The 19,409-nt window shown below is 37.0% G+C and overlaps 1 protein-coding gene across 2 annotated transcripts in view; it reads right to left on the bottom strand.

Moving 5' to 3' along the window:
• Window positions 1–223: 223 nt before the first annotated feature.
• INTS6 (integrator complex subunit 6) overlaps window positions 224–19,409 on the bottom strand; it is a 38,910-nt gene continuing 19,724 nt past the window's right edge. Inside the window, exons 6-19 of one of the 2 annotated variants that reach the window (XM_063149262.1) lie at window positions 15,116–15,299; window positions 14,044–14,169; window positions 13,084–13,238; window positions 10,176–10,328; window positions 9,907–10,039; window positions 9,316–9,410; window positions 8,814–8,924; window positions 7,024–7,239; window positions 6,789–6,915; window positions 5,380–5,522; window positions 4,577–4,811; window positions 3,469–3,840; window positions 2,928–3,021; window positions 224–802 (exon numbers count right to left, since the gene is read on the bottom strand). In XM_063149262.1, coding sequence (XP_063005332.1) covers window positions 709–802; window positions 2,928–3,021; window positions 3,469–3,840; window positions 4,577–4,811; window positions 5,380–5,522; window positions 6,789–6,915; window positions 7,024–7,239; window positions 8,814–8,924; window positions 9,316–9,410; window positions 9,907–10,039; window positions 10,176–10,328; window positions 13,084–13,238; window positions 14,044–14,169; window positions 15,116–15,299 — 2,238 coding nt within the window. In that variant the 3' untranslated portion in view covers window positions 224–708. The remainder of the gene's footprint in view (window positions 803–2,927; window positions 3,022–3,468; window positions 3,841–4,576; window positions 4,812–5,379; window positions 5,523–6,788; window positions 6,916–7,023; window positions 7,240–8,813; window positions 8,925–9,315; window positions 9,411–9,906; window positions 10,040–10,175; window positions 10,329–13,083; window positions 13,239–14,043; window positions 14,170–15,115; window positions 15,300–19,409) is intronic. The other variant, XM_063149263.1, reaches the window with a different exon arrangement.

Raw genomic sequence — 19,409 nt, 5'->3', positions numbered from 1 at the left:
TCATTTTGTTATGCTGGCCACCAAAAGTGCAAAGTACACAAGATATCCTACTGTAGCTGCAATTCAGCATTAGCTCTTTTTCCCTCATTCTGATTAACAGCAGAACATCCAGTGATACATACCCACTGTTCAGTCTCTAACACAGATACCAGAACACAAGCTCTGGAAAGGGAAGGCAAAACAAATAATTTTGATAAAAACTATACTCAAACCTACACAAAGATTAAAATAGAGATTTTATTGATGGAATAACAAAAGTGCTTTTCTTAAATATTTTTCAAAATACATTTATACAACTTACAATAATATATCCAAAATAACTGTATATACAAAACATTACCTTGTTTAATGTATGTGCTTTTTACTTTTTGAAAATTACAAAGCAACTTTTTGGCAAAGTTCAACCTTAAGAGGTGATAGTTTTGAAGGTAAGATTAAGAAAAATAGAACCTGAGGGCAAGTGACACTTATGTCCATGACAAGCAAGAAGTTCTCAATTTAGTTAAATAAAAATGTTTTTGTAGTATATTTCACATTACAAAAATAACAGAAGTGAAGAAAAAAAAAAGGATGATTGATACTTCTCATCACTTTATTGAGCAGCTTCTCATTCTTTCAGGTACAGGAACTTGAGATAAGAGTGCATGTCAAAAATGAATGCAAGTAAGAACAGCAGTGCCCTGCTGTGGCTCTCTCATGTGCAGTTTCTTAGCTGCTCTTGATATGGTTGACCTGATTGGATCTGCGATGGATTTCTTCCAGAAAACTCTCAAGCTGTTCTATCAGCATTCGTTTTTTAAACCTGGATTTAAAAGAAAGCATTACAATGTATGCACAGAGTAATACACAAAACATCATTGACAAAACTTTAACTGAACTTTGGAAACTTCAGTTATTAGTTCAGGAGCAGTGCATGATGAGGTATACACATACCTCATTTGTATACATACACTGTCTCCCAACATTCTGGTAAACCACTAACTTGCTTTTCCATTTGCTGAATACAAAACTACAAGAGTTTATTATAGCTGAACATCACTCAGCTCTCAGAAATCCAGGAAAATGACAGTTAAGAGTTTGTTGCTTCCAGAAGTGAAGTTCTGAAGCACAGAAATAAAATATACATCAAAAGAACTATAATCCTAAAGCTGGCAAACAGCTTTTAGGGATTATTTGCATGCCTTCATGATGCATTCACCCAAGTTAACAAAGCTGGTACTGGTGGAGGAACAGCCATTACACAGTGCAAAGCAGATTTCCTGACAAACAAGTTAAAACTTTGAGAAAGAAATTAAAGGAAAATACAGGCATCCAAACTCCATACCTCTGGAGTCTCTGCAGTCCTATTCCATATCAGTTGTATAGATTTGATCAGCAGGCCATTCTGTCACCTCTGCTTACACCCCCACCTCAGGAAGTACAACTCCTAGCTGGTCCCAGCCAAACCCTCCCCCGTGCAACATTTCTGCACTTCGGAGAAGCCACTTCTGACCAATGCTTTGGTAGCCATATGTATGTTCAACGACAAGCAGCAATGACAATTATTTTGAACTATATCCCAAGTTCAGTCCTGTGACTTCACTAAACTCCAGCAGAAGCCTCTAGTTCCAGTCAGACATCCTGGTCCATGCCCTTGGCTCACAGAGACAGGGTACCCCTCTCCTAATTTCCAGATCACAAGCCTCTCATAATCCCTGATGCGTCCAAGAGCAACACTCAACCGTTGCCAAATTTTGTCGAATTGTCAACTAAAGATAGCTGGAATAAAGAGACTGTGCAAGAGATATGAGAGCTACAGGTGATCTTAAAAGCCTAATTTTACAGCACAAAAATTCCAACCCCACTAAGGGCTGCCTCCAAGAGCAATAGTATTGTTATTGTGTGCTGTGACAGTGAGGAAGAATGTATAATTTGCAACATACAGAACAACTTTGACAGGCAATGTAACAATCAAGCAAAAGGAAGCATAGTTGCTAAAGGAAGAGCATGATCTACATAAATTTACATGCCCCACCAAGCTGGCAATAGAAGGCTAGAGGATCTGTAGCCATGTCCAACATTCAGCATACCTTGAGAGGCATGGTTTTCTCCTAAAATTATTTTATTTTTATCATGAAATTTGCTTAATGCCACAGGAAAATAGCTGACTACTACAAAACATATTAGAGACTAAGAAGCAGCTATTCTTTGAGGTTTCCGAAGTTAGCCTCAAAGTTCTGGTTATATTTACAATCCCTGCAAGATCCTGGAATTACTTATCCCCTGCAACTCAAACACTATTGGTTCTAATACATTTCTCCTTTTTTCCTCTCAGTAAGCATGTAGAAGGCTAAGTATGGACAGTCTAAAGATACTGTAAGGAACAGTTTCTACCTGGATGAAAAACACAGGGTTTAAATCCTTATCAAGTCACTCTTCTTCAGAGAAAAGCCACCTCCATTTCCAAAGTCTCAGACTGGACTACGCTATCTCTGAATGAAGTATGCTGAAGAGTAGAGACATATCTTTATGAGCATACCTGAATTTAAAAACTAAGTTTAGGACAAGATTTCGAGCTGATGGTGTTTCTGAAAGCCTAATTCCAAGTAACTGGCAGCTCCATTACATTTTCAAATTAGCAGTACACTCACCTGAACTTTAATTGGAATTATTTTTTACAAGTTACCTTCTCTTTCTACACCATTGTCCATCTACACTTACAGGGATTTGGCAGTTAGAGTTGCTAACATCCTTAAGCCAAAATCCAAGGGAAAAAGGTAAGCTTTTACAAACAACACCTCAAGAAGCTTATGCATTTCTGCTCTTTCATGGGGAATTATTTACTTGCAGTGCAAAGCATTGTTTCAAACAATTGTGTGATTGTCCAGCAATTATACATGGCACAACATGGTGCAGTTTTGTAAGAATAATACAATCCTGTTACCTACCTTGAAGCTTCTTTTATAACATTCTGTAAAAATATCAGTCGGGTTTGTAAGCTCCCTTGCACATGCTTCAGTAAAAAGAAGATTCTTTCATATTCTTAAATGTCAAGAGAACAGAAACATCAGTTATTTAAAAGATGCCTATACAGATATCTGTTGTAATAGATCTGAGTGAAATGCAACATTCAATGTTTGTAAACTTTTAAGCTCTATCTCCTATCAACTGGAGCAAGAACATCTTATTTAATGAGAACAAATATTAAAAAACACATGATATTGCACCTTAGGATATTACTAACACTTACTGAGTTAATTCTAGTATTGATATAAAAAACATTACTTTCATGAACACTGCTTAAGTATAGCAATGTTTTAATGACTCCTACAGTAAGTTTTTAGCAGAGGTTTTAAAACAAATCTTTTCAGCTTTAAATTTAATTTTGCTTCAGTCTCATGGTCCAGTACACTTCTGAAATAGTAATCTAACATGAATTCTTTGTTTAACTTTCATGCCAATTATCTGAAAGAAATTCAGTATACTTACTCCTTCCTGGTTTTCGGATCTCCTTCATAATTTGTGCTCTTAGCTCTATATTAATCTCTCTGGAACTCCTACAGTGCACTGGCTTTTTCCCTTTGCTAGGTGAAGACATTGTCAAGTTCTCTTCTGGACTTTGCTCTTTACTACCTGATTCCTCGTGATTCTCCAAAAACCCATCAGCATTCAAATTATTCCCTAAATGTTCATGGCCTACATCCTCTGTAGGAGCTGTTGGTCGATCCAAGGAATTGAATGGTGAAGAGGACAGTGAAAACTCTGAATCCACAGCATTTGGGAAGACATCTGATGAAAGGGAGTCTGTACTGTGATTCTCAATGACATCATCAATTCCAACTTCATTATTTGTTTCTGATGCTGAAAAAACAAAAATGACACTTGCTACGTTCAAATTCCTTATCATTTCATACAAGTCAATGAGCCAGATCAGCATTAGACTCTTAAAACTATGCTCCAGCTTACAGAGTCCACTGTACATGCCAGGCATAAGAAAGCTTGTTTGTGGATTATAACACTGAACCGGTCACTATCTCCTGGCAATTAATGACTTTCAAAAAAAAATCCCAGTTATAGTCTTTGTATAGAAAAGGAAATTACTGTGTGGACTACCAACAAAAGAAATAAAACCTGTAAAGAGTGATTTTTGACATGGTGTCTTTCTCTTTTTAAATCAAACTAACCAAATTTACTTTAGTACTAACCGATGAATAAGAGAGTTATACAGCTCCTCAGTTTCACACCCAGGATAATGATTTCACTGCACAAGAGCAAAACTCAACCTAACTTCATGCTGTGATACTTCTAGAATATCTAAATTTCCAGGCAAAGGAAGAAAACTCTTCTCATTGTCTACACTGTCTCCTCAGGAGAGAGGAAATACCTTGTTTATACTTAGATTTTATATGGAAGACTTCCATCCAAAGGAATATATGAACTCTGTAATTAGCCCCAGACACACAAACTTAAGTACCTTATTTTCAAGAGGGAGGGATAGAATTGCCATATTTCACAAATTAATCCTCAGGTTTTTTACACAAAAGTTTTTTCAGATGAATTAAAAAGCAAACTTTAAAGATTTTGAAGATTCACTTACTTTTGTGAATAGCAATGGGTTTAATAAGGTCAGGCTGTGCTTGTGCAATTGGTGTAGGGGGCCCTTTTCCTCCAATGTGGTTATTGACAACTGGAAGAGTTGGTGGTCGCCCTCTGAGCAGGGGGGACATACAACGTCGCCTTTTTGGAATCCCTTGCATATTTGGTTCTCCAGGTCTTTTATGTTTATTCTGAGGTCCTGATACGAATTCATCTGCTTCATCTATCATCATTCCCTGAAATTAATTTAACAGGAAGAATTCTTAAGCTTCGCACCAAACTCATGTAACATAAGGTACAATAAATGCTCTGACATTACAATAATGTGTAGCATGTGTATGAGTTACATACAATATATCATTATGTTTGGAATTCCAAACTGTCAACCAACACCAGATAAATGTGCTTAAGGCCCTTATCCAACAGCCTGCCAAGTAAGCTAAGGGAGTGGGCCACCGAACTGCCTTTTCAGTAGTTGCAAAGAGACTCACATATTTAATACAAGAACTCTAAATGTTACTGGCAGTTTGGTCAACTCTAAGAGATTTGGACAAAAGGGACAGCCAAGACTCTCAACTTTGGGAGAAATATTTCAGTTATAATACAATTTAGAGACATAATACTGCTATTCCAATAAAGGCTGCCCTCCATAAGATACTACTGATCAAAGGAAAACAGACAGTTTGCAGCCATTTCTTTTACAAGTATTTGAAAGGGTTTCTCCAATAGACTACTCAAAGAACAATGTAGGCAGTAACAGACACACAACAGCACATTTTTTAAAAAGCTTTACAGAAAAGTCACCTTTTTGTCCAATTTGAATGGATTGCCAAATGTATGAAGCCTTCGTGGCTGATCAGGATCAAGTTCTCGGAGTGGAGAAGGTATTTGCTTTAGATACTCCTGGTAGTTTCCCATTTGTGCTATAGGTACACTGTGAACTTGATCTATTATAACAGAGGAGTTAATTAATACACAGTACTGCTCACATTATGAGAATTTAGTCTATATCCATTTCATACCTCCAGTGTTCAGACTTATCATATGCATTAACAAAACAGCTGTACAAAGCTCACCATTTTTCTTGCCTAACTGGTATTTATAACACTTCAGGAGACTTGCTCAAAGGAATCAGTACATGTTTTGGGGATTTATCATTTTGACAACAGATAAGCCATAGTTGTCATGCACAGACGTTAGTTTTCCAATGTGTCCCAACTTTACACCAGAGCAATGGATGGAAAAACAGACTAGGAACACATTAGTTAGAACAGACTAGGATGGCAAAACAGACTAGGAACAAATTAGAACTAAAACATTACTACAAACAGAAGATACATTAAAGCAAAGTAGGAATGCCATGCTGAAGACAGCTTTGAGATAACTTTGTCCAATTTTAGCAACCCAAAACTTAACTGTCAAGACCAGCATTTTCCCAGAGCAAGGGTGACTTTTGATCACTGTAAATCAACAAATTCATAAAAATACAGGAGCTAATTTTAAACTTGTTCTAGTTCAAGAGCTGCCAAGCCTTCATCCAGAAAAAAATACAGAAAAAAATTCCTAACATGAGTTAATCCTCCTCCCTGAAGAACAACTACTCTGACAAAGTGATAACGTAATGTGAAATGTACAGATGTTAATCTGACCTAAGTAGTGGCAGCACTAACACAGCACAAGCTTTCACTTGCATTGCCCTTCTCACTCTACTTATTTCAACATCTTTCGTTAAATGCCACAAAGCAGTGCCAGAAGACACAGGAAAAAAGGTAAAGGAATAAATTAGTAACTACTGAACCATTTGCTGTTGGCTCAACAGGCAAAAACAATCAGTGGCAGCACCCAGTAAGCTAGCTTACTTTCCCACTGCTCACAATCCACTTCTACTGAGAGAGATCATAATGTTCAGAACTGCCCTTTGATTTTATCAGATGCATCCATGAAAGTCAGGAAAAACAGTGAACAAAGAACCTTCTGTGAAAGCCCAAGTCCCCTCACATGGTCCTAAGGATAAAGCAGTGAATCAGCAACCTTCTGTTCTCACCATTTTTTCTTCCAATAAGGTAAGGATAAAACATATTAAAAAATCCATGCAGTTTAATGCCAAGAGCAGACATCCACCAAGTTTTAAAGAACTACATTATTTGTTACATTGTTTTATAGCAATGACCACATCACATCACAGGCAGACAAAATATAAATTGTTATCTAACCTTCATCTTGTCCTTTGAGCAACTTGCAAGTACTCTTCAATAAATTAGATCGCATTCGTGTTAACTGATCCAAAAGATTTCTTCTGGGTATGTCATAAGCATTTCTAAATGTCTGAGGTTTCAAATCCTATGGTTCCAGTAAATGAAATTCCAATTAATGCCTTGTAAGAAACAATATCTAGCATTTCAATGGAAGTATATTGAAAATAACAACATTACACACAGTGGTGCTTACCTTATTCAGCAAAGCTATTTGGAACCCAGCATACTCCTTCATATTGAGGTCTAGAGGTCTATGAGGAATTTCCCCAGTAATCCCCTGTAGCAGATGTTGAAAATCGTTCCTATGTGCCATAGACAGGTTGTGTGATCTGCTTCTGACCTTAATTCCAGTCTCTTGCGCTACCTTTTTGCCTACAGAGCCAATGACTCTATCGGACTCTATTTTGGCCTTAATTTGAAATAAATAAATAAATAAAATTGACAATATGCTCTTAAAAGGATTAGTCAGACTTATTCATTTTAAATTCCTACCTACAAGATTCAACAATGTGCTAACACACTATGACGACCATAACCAGGCTGAGCGCTTAAGGAGTGCTTAATACATAACCACTTAATGCCTACTACAGTTTTAAATATAGTGAACAGTTTTCTGCATATTTCTCCTCTGCTGCCCATTACAGTATCTAAGCACCAATATGCATGCAATGCTTTTATTTTCATAAAATGCCATTATTTGACCAGTAATTCTCTGCACATCTATCTGTACTCGTATGATGTTCAGCTGTTCCTGTAGAGAACAGTCAAAACTCTCACAAGACTGATTTTCCCACAACTGTAGTTGCAATCAGTCACCCAATTGCACCAACTTTTTTAAAGCTCAATACAAATAGTCACAGCATTAAAAAATGTGCAACATATGAAAATAACCAGCTGGTCGACCAGAGAGACCTAGCCCCCAACATTACGTTAGATTTGTACCAAAATAAAACGTGCTCATAAACGCCAGCATTTTGATAGAATACAGTGAAAAGAGCCAAAAAGAATTTAGTAATACAACTGCCAATTTTGATTTTGCAATTTCACAAATTTATAGACTACTCAAAAATTTGAGTATGTATTGAGAATACTGAGTCTTTACTGGCAGGGCCCATCAGAAGTTACAAAAGCTTTAAGTACAATTTGCAGTGCGTGTCATTACATCTTAGAGGAGTCAAAGATGTCTAGGCTGAGACACCAGATCACAGATTAGTGAACAATATGACTATGATTTAACAGGATATGCTCTAGACTTTAGGACACTTGCTTCCTCAAATAATCTTTTATATTCATGTTTTAAGAGAAATCTGGTCCATAAAAACTCATTACCTAAGTTACAAGTACTTGGCACTACTGTTTCTTGAAGTTTCAAGTTTACTTTTTATCATCTTGAACACAAAGCTTAACATGCACAGTTCAAAAGTGGAGGTAGCAGGGCAGAAATGCCTTAGCTGGTGCAGGAGCCTAGTCAAAGATTCGGGCACTATTCTGAACACAGTCAGCAATTTCAAACAATAACTTGACATTTCTACATCGGTATCATTATTTGATATTCTCTTATGTCAGTTATCTTATTTATTGAACACTTTGTACTTCATGCCACAAGCCAAAGAAAGAAGAGTTTGATTTTGATGCATCAAGCACAAATCTCTATTTCCTGAAAAACACTAACACATCTTTAAAGACAACATTTTTTTTTTTACAAAAGTATGTTACTCTCTGCTAAGCAAAAATGCTCCTTAAACAGGAAAAAACCTCAACTTGTACTTCCTGTCTCTATATAGTTCCATTTATAAAGGCTGTATTTAAATGTTGCATTTTCCTTCAATTCAAAAAACCAAAATTATTTTTTGGTAATTGCTTATGGGAAAGTATTAACTTGATCTTTCTGCTCTTTTTTCCTACAAAGCTACTGAACTTGAGTATTTTAAGATTATCCTGCTATTAGAATAAGTTTTTACTGCTCTTTTGCTTCAACATTACCTGCTGACTCAACTTTTTGAGATATGAAATGACACTGTAACTAAGTCCATATTCCACATTGTCAGCTATAAGGTTTGGTGCTCCCATCATTCTCACAGCTTTCTTCAAAGGCTGAAACATGGAATATATTGCATGGTCATATTTAACTTTATACATACTCCAACTAATTGCACCCATTTCAAATAGAACCTGAGGTTCTGAACGTTCAAAAAGAACAACAAAAAAGACACTCAGGGCATAATTTTTTAAAAACAGTTCAATTAATACACAATCAGTTGACAAAAATATCATTTATATGCCACCAGTCCCAGTGTATTATGAAATTAAGAAAATTCCATAGCATTCATGTCTCAAGCCTCCCCACAAGACTCCAGTGAAAACACTCATTATGTATGAAGTTTACTATTCTCTCCTAAATTAATACTCATTCTACTTAAAATAGAGACTACATCTATAGTGGAAAGACAACTATAATCCAGAAATTTTAACACAGTCATCTTACCCCAAGATAATAAGGAGGCATTGTCTTCAAATAGCTTTCAAAGGACTGACGCCATTTCAACGTAGGCTTTGCCTTGTGTACTTTAAACAAGTCATCTAATGGTTATAAAAAAAGCAATGCAAAACAAAATGAAAGGCATGTCTAGATAGCATTGCATTTTTTTTTTCCTAAAAAATAAAATTCTAGTTAAAGAAACTCTTGAAGAAATGCAAATTCCTCCATGATTAAATTACTTTCTACAAATCAACATATATACAACTAAACCAAGCACATACAAGATTAACGCTGCAGCCAAAAATGGAACCTGATAAATTATCAAATTTAATTGGTATTGAGACAACAGATTAAGAAAAATACCCCTTAATGAAAGTGAGATCAAAACATATCTGCAAATGATGATTGAGTAAATCATCTTACACACTGAGTCTGAGTCATGAAGGCCAGACAACTGGAAACAAGCTACTGATTCTAGCAGCTTGTTTCACTTTCCAGGTGTTATTAATACTGGCATTAACTGCAGTAATCTATTTAGATTATATCAATGTTTCAATTACCTACCACATAAGCAAATTTGTATAAAGTGGTATTTACCTAGCAGTGGAAGCAGGACTGGGTAATTGTAAGGCATCACAAATAAATTCACACAATTCAGCGCTGTACTAGCTTTCAAGTAACCAAAAGGATGACCAAGTTCACTGTATTTTGCACTATTGCTCACATACACCTGCAATAAAACACATTACATTGGATTTACACTCCAAGTATTGTGTTCTGAAACTTTACATTCTATTTTGATTATAGAATAAGATATATGAAAAACAGCATTCCATAGACTTCAATTCAGCATGCATTCTACTTGCCTGCCAGCAGGTCTGCGGGGATTTTCTTTCCAGGATAAACTGGGTCAGTGGTGAAGGTTCTAATTCATATTTATCAAAAGGCAGTTTGTCAATGACCATCGGCTCACAGTCAGTACAGGAAAATTTCACCACAGGATGAGATGTGCGAGGTGGCTAAACAAAGCATTCCACTGTTAATAAGGCTGCACAACAATTAAAATGCATTTGTGCTATGACAGCTGAAGTAATACAGATTCTTGGAAAACACATGTATTTAGGGAACCTACTCAATACAGCATTCATTTACTGTTAATGAGTCCTAAGCAATTTATGATGTTAGCACTGTCTTATTCTGAAGGAATCTTGTTTTCTAAATAAATGACAAATTACTTCACATAGTAAGTCTAGAGCAATATGCAACTAAGACTTCTTGCATTCACCTAAAAGTGAACAAATGGGACTAAGCCCTAGTGGGGACAAAAAACATCCTCACTGCTACTCTAGGACATGTCCATTTTCATTCCCCACCAGAAGCAGGTGCTGTACTTCTTCATTTGTTGACTTTGCCAGGAGCTTTTCTTCCTTGGCAAATTTAACAGCTACAAAATTGAAACAATTATAAAGATCAAGAGTAGAGTCAATTCAGAAAAAAACAAACCTTAAAAACTCACAGTTTAACTAGACCTGAGGGAAAAAAATTCAATCCCAGAAATTTCAGTGTTTGGATTTTTTAAATCTTTTTACTAACCACAGGAAAAAGACCTTTGTGTTTCAAGTTTCATCTGTAAGTTAACAACTTGAAATTTCTTTTGCCAAAAGGGTGAGCCAATTTTCAGTGTGATGAAAATTGGAGCTCTACACTTTCCATTGAAGGGAGTAATATAAGCTGTTGCACTTGATCTGAGCCTTTCCCCAAGGCCACTAGAATCTGAGTGAGAGCTCAATTGGGAAGCCTCCTTCCATTTACTCTATTTACAAAAAAGTAACTCACAAATACACAAGATGAAGCAGAGAAACAAAAGGTCTCTTGGACCATCATACCACTTCACATTGAAAGCAATTCTTTTATGTCTGAGTTCTAGGCTCTCCATTTTAAGATAAGCCACCCAAACAAGTTATCTGTCAAGAGAGTTGGTCTTGCTTTGAGTGTCTCTGCCCTGAGGAAGGTGGGCTCTCCAACTGGACACCAAACAGGAGGCCCAACCAAATGGACAAAGAACAGCTCTTCAAAGAATATGACTAATAAATAGTTGTGGTGGAGTTTCTGACCAAGCCACCAAGGTCAGACTACGATTAAAAAGGCTGCAAAAGAAACTGACTACTCAGACTTGAGAAGTCCAATAATCCTTTGCTGGACAGCAGACCTATTTTTACCTCTGAGCAGCTGAAGCAGCCATTTACACGTTGATCTGCCAGCATAATTATTACCAGACTTTCATATACATTTAAGAAAGCCTTAGTGGTGTCATTAGCCACAGTTCTTGTGATAGAACCGTTTGAGACCACTCCACACTGGATCAGGTAACAGGCAGGCAAAGTCAAGTATTTAACTATGAACTCTTAGGCAGACAAGATATGCTACATACACACACACTGATTGCAACATATGCTGTGTTTGAATGCTACTGCTACAACAGTACTGAAATACAAGCCTTGAAACACTATCAGCAACTTAGCTCCCCAACACTGCATGAGGAAGGTACAACTCAGAACTTCAATTGATGTCAACAAGAATTCAGCTGTACATGACAGTGCTTTATAGTTATGAGAGCTATACGCACTACAACAGAAAAAAAGCTCATCTTTTTGCCATTTGAGTAAGTCAACTTCAGGCTTTTCAAAGATCTCATTCAACAACTCTTCATTTGGCAAGATCTATTTTATCAATCTTGTTTAAGATCTGGAGTAGCAAACTGTACAGACTCTATACAGCAAATGGAGGCAGATATGCTACTGAAAGCGATTCAAAGAATACACAGGATCAGCTTTCCTACAGAACAGCCTTCAAATATTCACTACATAATGACATCTTGGTTTCTTAAATGACTACAGAAAATCTACTTTTATTCATATATGCTTTCAGTTCAGAAGGACATCCACATCCTTTAACCAATGTGGCCACAGATGCCAAATGTATCTAAACCTGTAAATACAACTAAAATTTCATAATCACTCCTCAAAAATCTGGATTTCAAACAACTTCATCTGTTTTCTAACCAAGAGATAAAATTTGCAAGAAGTTCAGTGAGTATTAGTCAGCATATCCATTTCATATGAAAAACCCAGAAGAATTCAACAGAAGTCATCATGAAATGTAGGTAACCATTACACAACTGCAGGATTTCTACTTTAATGATTTCAAGTATAAACAGAACCACAAAAACACATTATACTATACTAATGACTAGTTCTCAGACAAAAAAGCAGTGGCATACATTCTTTTGTGAAAAAGAAACAAATTAATCCTTAATAAATTAACTTAAAAGCTGAGGTTTTCTCAGTTTGGATAAATTGAAGTTGTGGCTATACTGCACAATTATATTCACTTGGTAGAATGAAAGTAGAACTACCACAGGGATTCAAGTTGTCAAGATCATACTATCTTTTATTAATAACCTCTGTAAGGCAATAGAATTTGATAGGCTTTTACCAAGTGCCACCATTTGATATTTAACAGGGTTCAAACAAACACATGTTCTGGGTCAAAAATCTGTTACAAGCAGTTTCCTAATGCTTCAAAGTTACTAAAAAGAAAACCCCATGTTATTTGCTCATCAGTAAGTTTATAGGCTTGCATGCATCACTCCTTGGATCACACTGCTTCCACATTTGCTACAATGCAATACATACATCAAGATTTGAAAAAAAATCAGAATAGGAAATACTGGCATATTCCTGCATGCACAAACCCTTTATCTTCAGTACATACCAGTGTTGGAGAATTTTGATCTGGCCAAAAGGATTCAGGAACAGGCCAATGACCTATAGGAACCCCAGTTTTAGGGTTTGGTCTGACATAGATAAGTTTGTGACAGCTGTGCCAAGGTTGGGGTCCAAAGGGTCTGGCTATCTCCATCTGCCCATCTACAGAAGAAAAAGGCTTTACATCAAAATAGCGTTAAAACTCAAGAACAATGTTTCATAACCTCTGTGAAGAGTTAAAGATTTATAAACCCAGGGAATCCCTTCCTGCAGTTAATATTATTTCTAAGAATAGCAGATAGTTGTCAGTAAGCCTGTCTGCAAAAACACCAACTGAGAAACCAAATAAGCATTGAATGTTTACAGGATGAAAGCCTAGAAAAGCAATTATCTAGAGCCCTTCATTATAATGTTTCTTTTTCCTCCATTGTCATTAACAGAACCTTCAAATCCAAGCATTAAAGAAGTCATACATGACTAATACTGCCAGAATTTTTATTGCAGCAAAGTAAAATTTAAAAGAACTCCCAAACTTCTCAGTTTGCCATTCAGAATGAGAAATTAATGCCACACAGGGGTATTTGCTATTTTAACTCTTACCACAGCCACTTTAATACACTGAAGAAAAAAGGATAAGCCCAGGTCTTTCCATATCATGTTATTTACATTTCTAGCTTGTTGAAAACTGCTTAAAACATATAAATCCCTTTAACTATGCTGACATGAATAAATGCATTTAAGATTACCTGAGTGGTTTGACCAAATGCAGAATGTCTGGCAGCAATAGCCAGTATTTTGAGACACTACAAAGTTTCAGACTTACCAGGTAAGTCCTTTTTGTAGTTAAGTGTTGCAAATTGCAATAGTTTCCCTTTTGACTTGACATCTACTATATTAAGTTCACTAAGTTGCATTGATGACAGTCACCCCTGTTATTTGATACCATAGTGTAAAAAATTTCAAGTACCATCAATTGGTGAGGGATCTGGTCCAGCTTTTTCAAAATTTATTACCACTCCACTCTGCACTTTTTGCACCAATGACTCAAGACATTGATTCAGCATTCTTGGAGAGCACACACAATATGATCGACCTAGAACGAAACAGTCAGAGTTAAACCTCTTCAGTGTTTCTGCCCTTAGGATCATAGAAAACTGTTCAAGCACCACACACATTGATTCATGTATGGATCATTGATTTAAAGCTTCTTCTGAACACTCCCTCTTTTTTTTAAGCAGCAAGGCAGCCTAGTGAAGCACTGACAAGTGCCTCATTGGAAATGTTTGTATTTTAGACCCTTAATGACTAACTCAAATTCTTGGTTTCATTCCTGGAAAATGGGCTCCCCCTTGTGACAGACATCAACACTTAAACTGTCCACAAATTTCAGTCAAAGCACTTGCCAGTACAGCCTATATACAGTCAGAAAGCAGTGGAATCAAATCCTTTTGGAATACTTTTCAAAGCTCCTCATTTCCTCTCTATCACACCCTCTCTGATGCACTAGAAGAATACTTTTAAAATGTAATAAACTCAATGCCTGAATTTGATCTGGAATATAATTGCTAAGATATTAACAATATGATCTGTAACTGAGAAAAGTACCAATTTATTATGCGTTCTGAAAGGCATTCTGTGTGCTCTGGAGGGAAAAAACCTAAAACAACTTACTTCCTTCACTGTGGCTTTTTTAGACCATGGTGTGACAGGAATTAACCAAAACTACTGCAGAACAGACTCAATTACAACAATTTCTAATTGCAATACCAAGGTGTAGTAGAAAAAAGTAAGTTTCCTTACAAAACATTTCTGAAGAAAGCAGATTCACTCTTCCAAGATAGGCTACATTTAATTGTCTGTAGCTTTACTGTTGTCAGTCTCTTTAGTTTCATTGTAACACTCTTAAGAGTTTCTAAAAGTACTGCAAGAACTTAAAAATCCTTATTCCATGGCATGGAATCACACAATTAATTAAACCAAACTGAATTAATTTACACTTTGGAAAGTAATGACTTATCAAAGGAAACAAGAGCACTCACCTCCTGTGACTTCACACATAGGTGTGATAGCAGAGTCATCCACAGGCACCCCTGTCATCTGTTCTGATTCTGGTGCTGTGATACCAGGCAAACGAAGAACCAAAGCAAATAACCTTTGATCCCATCGAAAGGGTTCCTTAGTCAACTCACTTCCAGGCAGAGGGGAATTGAGAGGTAAATGGAGCTGGAAAGGGATTTAAATCTGTGAATACACAGCTCTTAAAAGAAACAAAAATTCAGGTTTCATAGCAACGGCAATTCACTCCATATAGGCACATCTCTATCCACACACTTTTGTTAACAAGGTATTTTGTTAATACCTTGTTAACAAAACTGAGACAAGCTCCTAAAGGACAGCATAAGGCATTCAGAAGATCCTAGATGCTCTTTTTACATCCGGATACTTCACACAGATTAGTGAGAAAAAGAAAGCTTATCCAAATATTTAACTACAGAAGCCCTGAACATATAGGTTTGCAACAAGTAATTTCAAGTTCCAGAAATTTTGCTGGCTGATGACAGCACTGTCAGCACAAGCAAAATTCTCATTTCACCCAGAGCACTGCAGCAACAAAAAGGGGAAAAACATCCCCAAAGCAATGACTCAAGTGGTGCAAGCAGTTCCATTAGCACAGCAAATACAAGGGAGTTAAGTCCACATGCTGAAGCAAATTCAAATGTCCGCATTTTCTCTCATGCAGCGTTCAAAGAAATCTCGAAGTTCTCAACCCTCAGCTCCAGTGCTAGCAACAAAGTACTAGTCTGTTCCAAAACTTGATGCAAATCCCACAAGCACTCATTACATATCGCATTCATTTCTAGTTCATAGTGCTTAGAGAATTTACAGAAAGCTGTTAAATAAGGTTTTGTTTTTGCTTATTTTTAAGAGATAGCTTGAAAACATTAAAGCCTGATTTCCAAAACCAGATCCTGCAGCTATTTGTATTTACAATTGCATTATCTCATACTGGGAAAAACACATACCTAATTGTTTGAAAAGCAATCAATTTATTGATACAATCTTGAAACTAAGAACAAATTACTCAAAATGTGGCCAAGAATCAGAATATTTTGCACTTTTCAGCACACCTGATGATTCCTCTAGAATTTCTCTTTTTGCTTATGCAAGCACAGAGTACATGTAAGAACAGAACTATTTTCTCCAAATGCTTCATGTTTTACACGAAACTGGTCAAAAGGAAGGAACTCAGTGGTCTATAACTAACTGCTTGACATGCATGTCTTTCCCCTCACACAAAGAGCCCCAAGGACTGCCTGACAATGGAAACTCAGTTAAAAGAAGATAAAAGCATAGCCACATTCTTAGTTAACAGCCTGGAATCCTGACTGTAGGAAGACTGATTTGCAAGCATTCCACCATCCTCACTTGGGGGTATTAAGGAATGCCATCCAAGCTTTCCTACTTAGATCTGACTGAAGATATACAATTTCCAAACAGTACATTCGATCTGCAAACAAACCTGTTACACCTATGTAACAGCATTGTTTTCCTTCGGGCAGCATATACACATTTTTTACTATGAATATTTATACATATAAAGTATCCCATTAGATCCTGCACAAACAGTATCCTGAGTTCAGTTTACCTCAAGCTACAAAATATTTCATTGGCTCAGCTAGTTATATGGAGAGAACTCCAAAACCAAACAGTAGTCAGAAGCTGGCCATTGCATTATGCACATATTACTATCAGAAAGGTTTTCAAACTCTAAGACAAAATGCAAAGCAATCATCATCAAGTCAAATGTCCTCACGTTCCTTCCAACAATTTAGTTCCAGTTAAGTTTAACATCCTTTAACATACATAGCGGTGAAGTTATAGATTCAAATCACCCCATTCACAGACATTAGTAACTTGGTCTTGTCATCTCCAGTCACCTTTTTTTAAACTGCTATTGTATTACCATAGCAACTGCATACCTAGCAGAAACTAAGATGAGCCTAGAATTCTACATCTTGCATTTCATTTCTTTCCCCATGCATATTTGAATATGAAGGCATGCACACATTTTCCTCTTTCTCAACAACCAGTATGAAAGATAAAGGTAGACTGAACTAACTAAGGGAAGGTTATTTACCAGCTGTGGTCTTCAATGTGTGACTGCACACAGACAACACGTGTCCTCCCAGCTCAGTACTAGCAACCAGCTGTCTTGTCTCATTATTGACTTGTAGGAGCACACAGAAGCCCTACCATTCCCAAATGCCACAATGATAATGCCACTACACCATCAGTGTGTGCCTTATGCCACTCTCCCTGCCTTTAAAACAACTAAAATATTCCAGAACTATGAGGGGGCAGAAGATAAGAGTGTTCTAGAAGATCTCTTCAGTACAAGGTTATTGGGTGAGCAGGTTCATTTCTTCTGAGTCCTTGTTTCTACCTACATTTATGCAACCATGAGAAGCAGCACAATCTAAAATCCTGGGATGGGAAAGAGGATCCTAGAGACCTTTGGATGAAAAAAGCTAGATAAGCATTAGAACTCTCTGCACTGGCAGGGCAGTCTGAGAAAGACAGTAATGATCTTCTGGCAATGGCTGCACAAACAGGCTCCTCCACTAGAAAGGGCACCAATAGAACTGCTGAAGCTTTAGTACCCAGGTAATAAAAGGCAGCTCCATCTTGGGACATCTCATAAAAGGGTGTTAGAAGACTAGGCACTACGCAAAAATATGCCTACAGTCAACTTCTCTTCTTGCTCCAAAGAAAGAAAAAAAATCTATCAGCAAGTAACCTTCCTTGCATGCTCTTCTGGTACCCAAAAAAAGGACAGGACATCTGACATTCTACCAAGCAAATGCAGCCTTTCATCCTTGAAGGACGAAGGACAGGTAACCATTCAAGCCCAGCTGAAAACATCAGCTCTTGACAGACTAAGAAACTCTACTTACAGTTATCAACAACATTATGTTTTCTCATCTTCTTCCATCCAATCCTATGCAGTTATAACATATAGAAAGACAAATTGTTCTTCCATGGGAGACAACTCAAGGAGATTCCAAAGACATCAAGGTCAACTGACACACCATGTCAATACATGATATACTTGGCCATTCCAAAGCCAGCATTAGCCATCACCAAGTATTCCCTGAGCTGATAGTTATACATTAGGAATTTACACATCAAGAGCTTTGGAGCTCAGTGTCAAGTGCTGCGAGCCCCAAAACTGCTGCTAACAGGAATAATAAAGAAAATAAAGAATGAGGACATACATTTAATTATATTTGCCATATATTTCTTGCAGAATTTGTTTAGAAATCAAAACTGGAGGAACTATGATAAAAAACAATAGGGCATTTCAAGTTCCTGATTATTCTTGACAGTAAGCAGAACCTTGCTGTGACACTTGTCACAGCTGCCAAAAGTGCAATGCAAGGTGATCAGCTCTGGGAAGGATCAATGTGACAATGCCAAACAGCTGTGGGACGAAGTCACATGAAAATCACAGATTCTTCCTGTAAGAGTTTCTCATAACTGGAAGATCAGAGGAATGGCAACATACAGAAACCAAGCAGCATTGCTCAAGCTTTTTGCTTGCATAATCATTTATCAGAATGTATCAATACGCTATTAACTCCATTTCAGTCTTGCAGACAAGTTTAATGCTACTTAGAGAGTATGTTGAGGGAGGACAAGAGAACATAGCTCAGCAATTGTAAGCCTTGAAAAATATGTTATTTCATAATATGAAGAGGAATAAGAAATCCCTTCAAGCATTTAAACATTTGCTTAACGAAAGATGAAGAAAGGGCTAAGACTGAATTTGAGGGATCAGGCCAGAAGCAAAAGCCACTCCATAAGGAATCCATAACATGAGACTAACTAATTAATGATGGCTTGCCAACAGTATAAGCCCATCCCCTCCTCAAGTTCTGACTCAAACTAGTGAGTCCAGGGAAAGGTCTGGTAAACAAGCCATGCATAACATAGAATTGATGCTGGCACTTTTCACTGGCACTAATGCATTAAAAAGCAGCACCAGAAGGGATAGAACTGAAAGTGTTACTGACTTGTGCAGGTGGAGAAAACTGCATAGACAATATAATTTCTGTTCTCAGTCTGAAAGACCACACCCATGAGAGACAAAGCAGCACTCACTGAAGGTCAAGGCTCTATCTGCAACATCCATTTTAAAATCCACAAAGGAACAGGACATCTGAAGAATTCAGCAAGAGCTCTGAAACAGGGTTTAAGCTTGACTGCTTCACACTAAGGCAGATGACAGTGTTCCCATAGTGATAAACTGATTTCATTGGTAAGAATGTAAAT

Source organism: Melospiza melodia, chromosome 2 (genome assembly GCF_035770615.1).
Source record: "Melospiza melodia melodia isolate bMelMel2 chromosome 2, bMelMel2.pri, whole genome shotgun sequence".
NCBI classification, from domain to species: domain Eukaryota; kingdom Metazoa; phylum Chordata; class Aves; order Passeriformes; family Passerellidae; genus Melospiza; species Melospiza melodia.
This window is presented reverse-complemented; position numbering and strand designations above follow the sequence as displayed.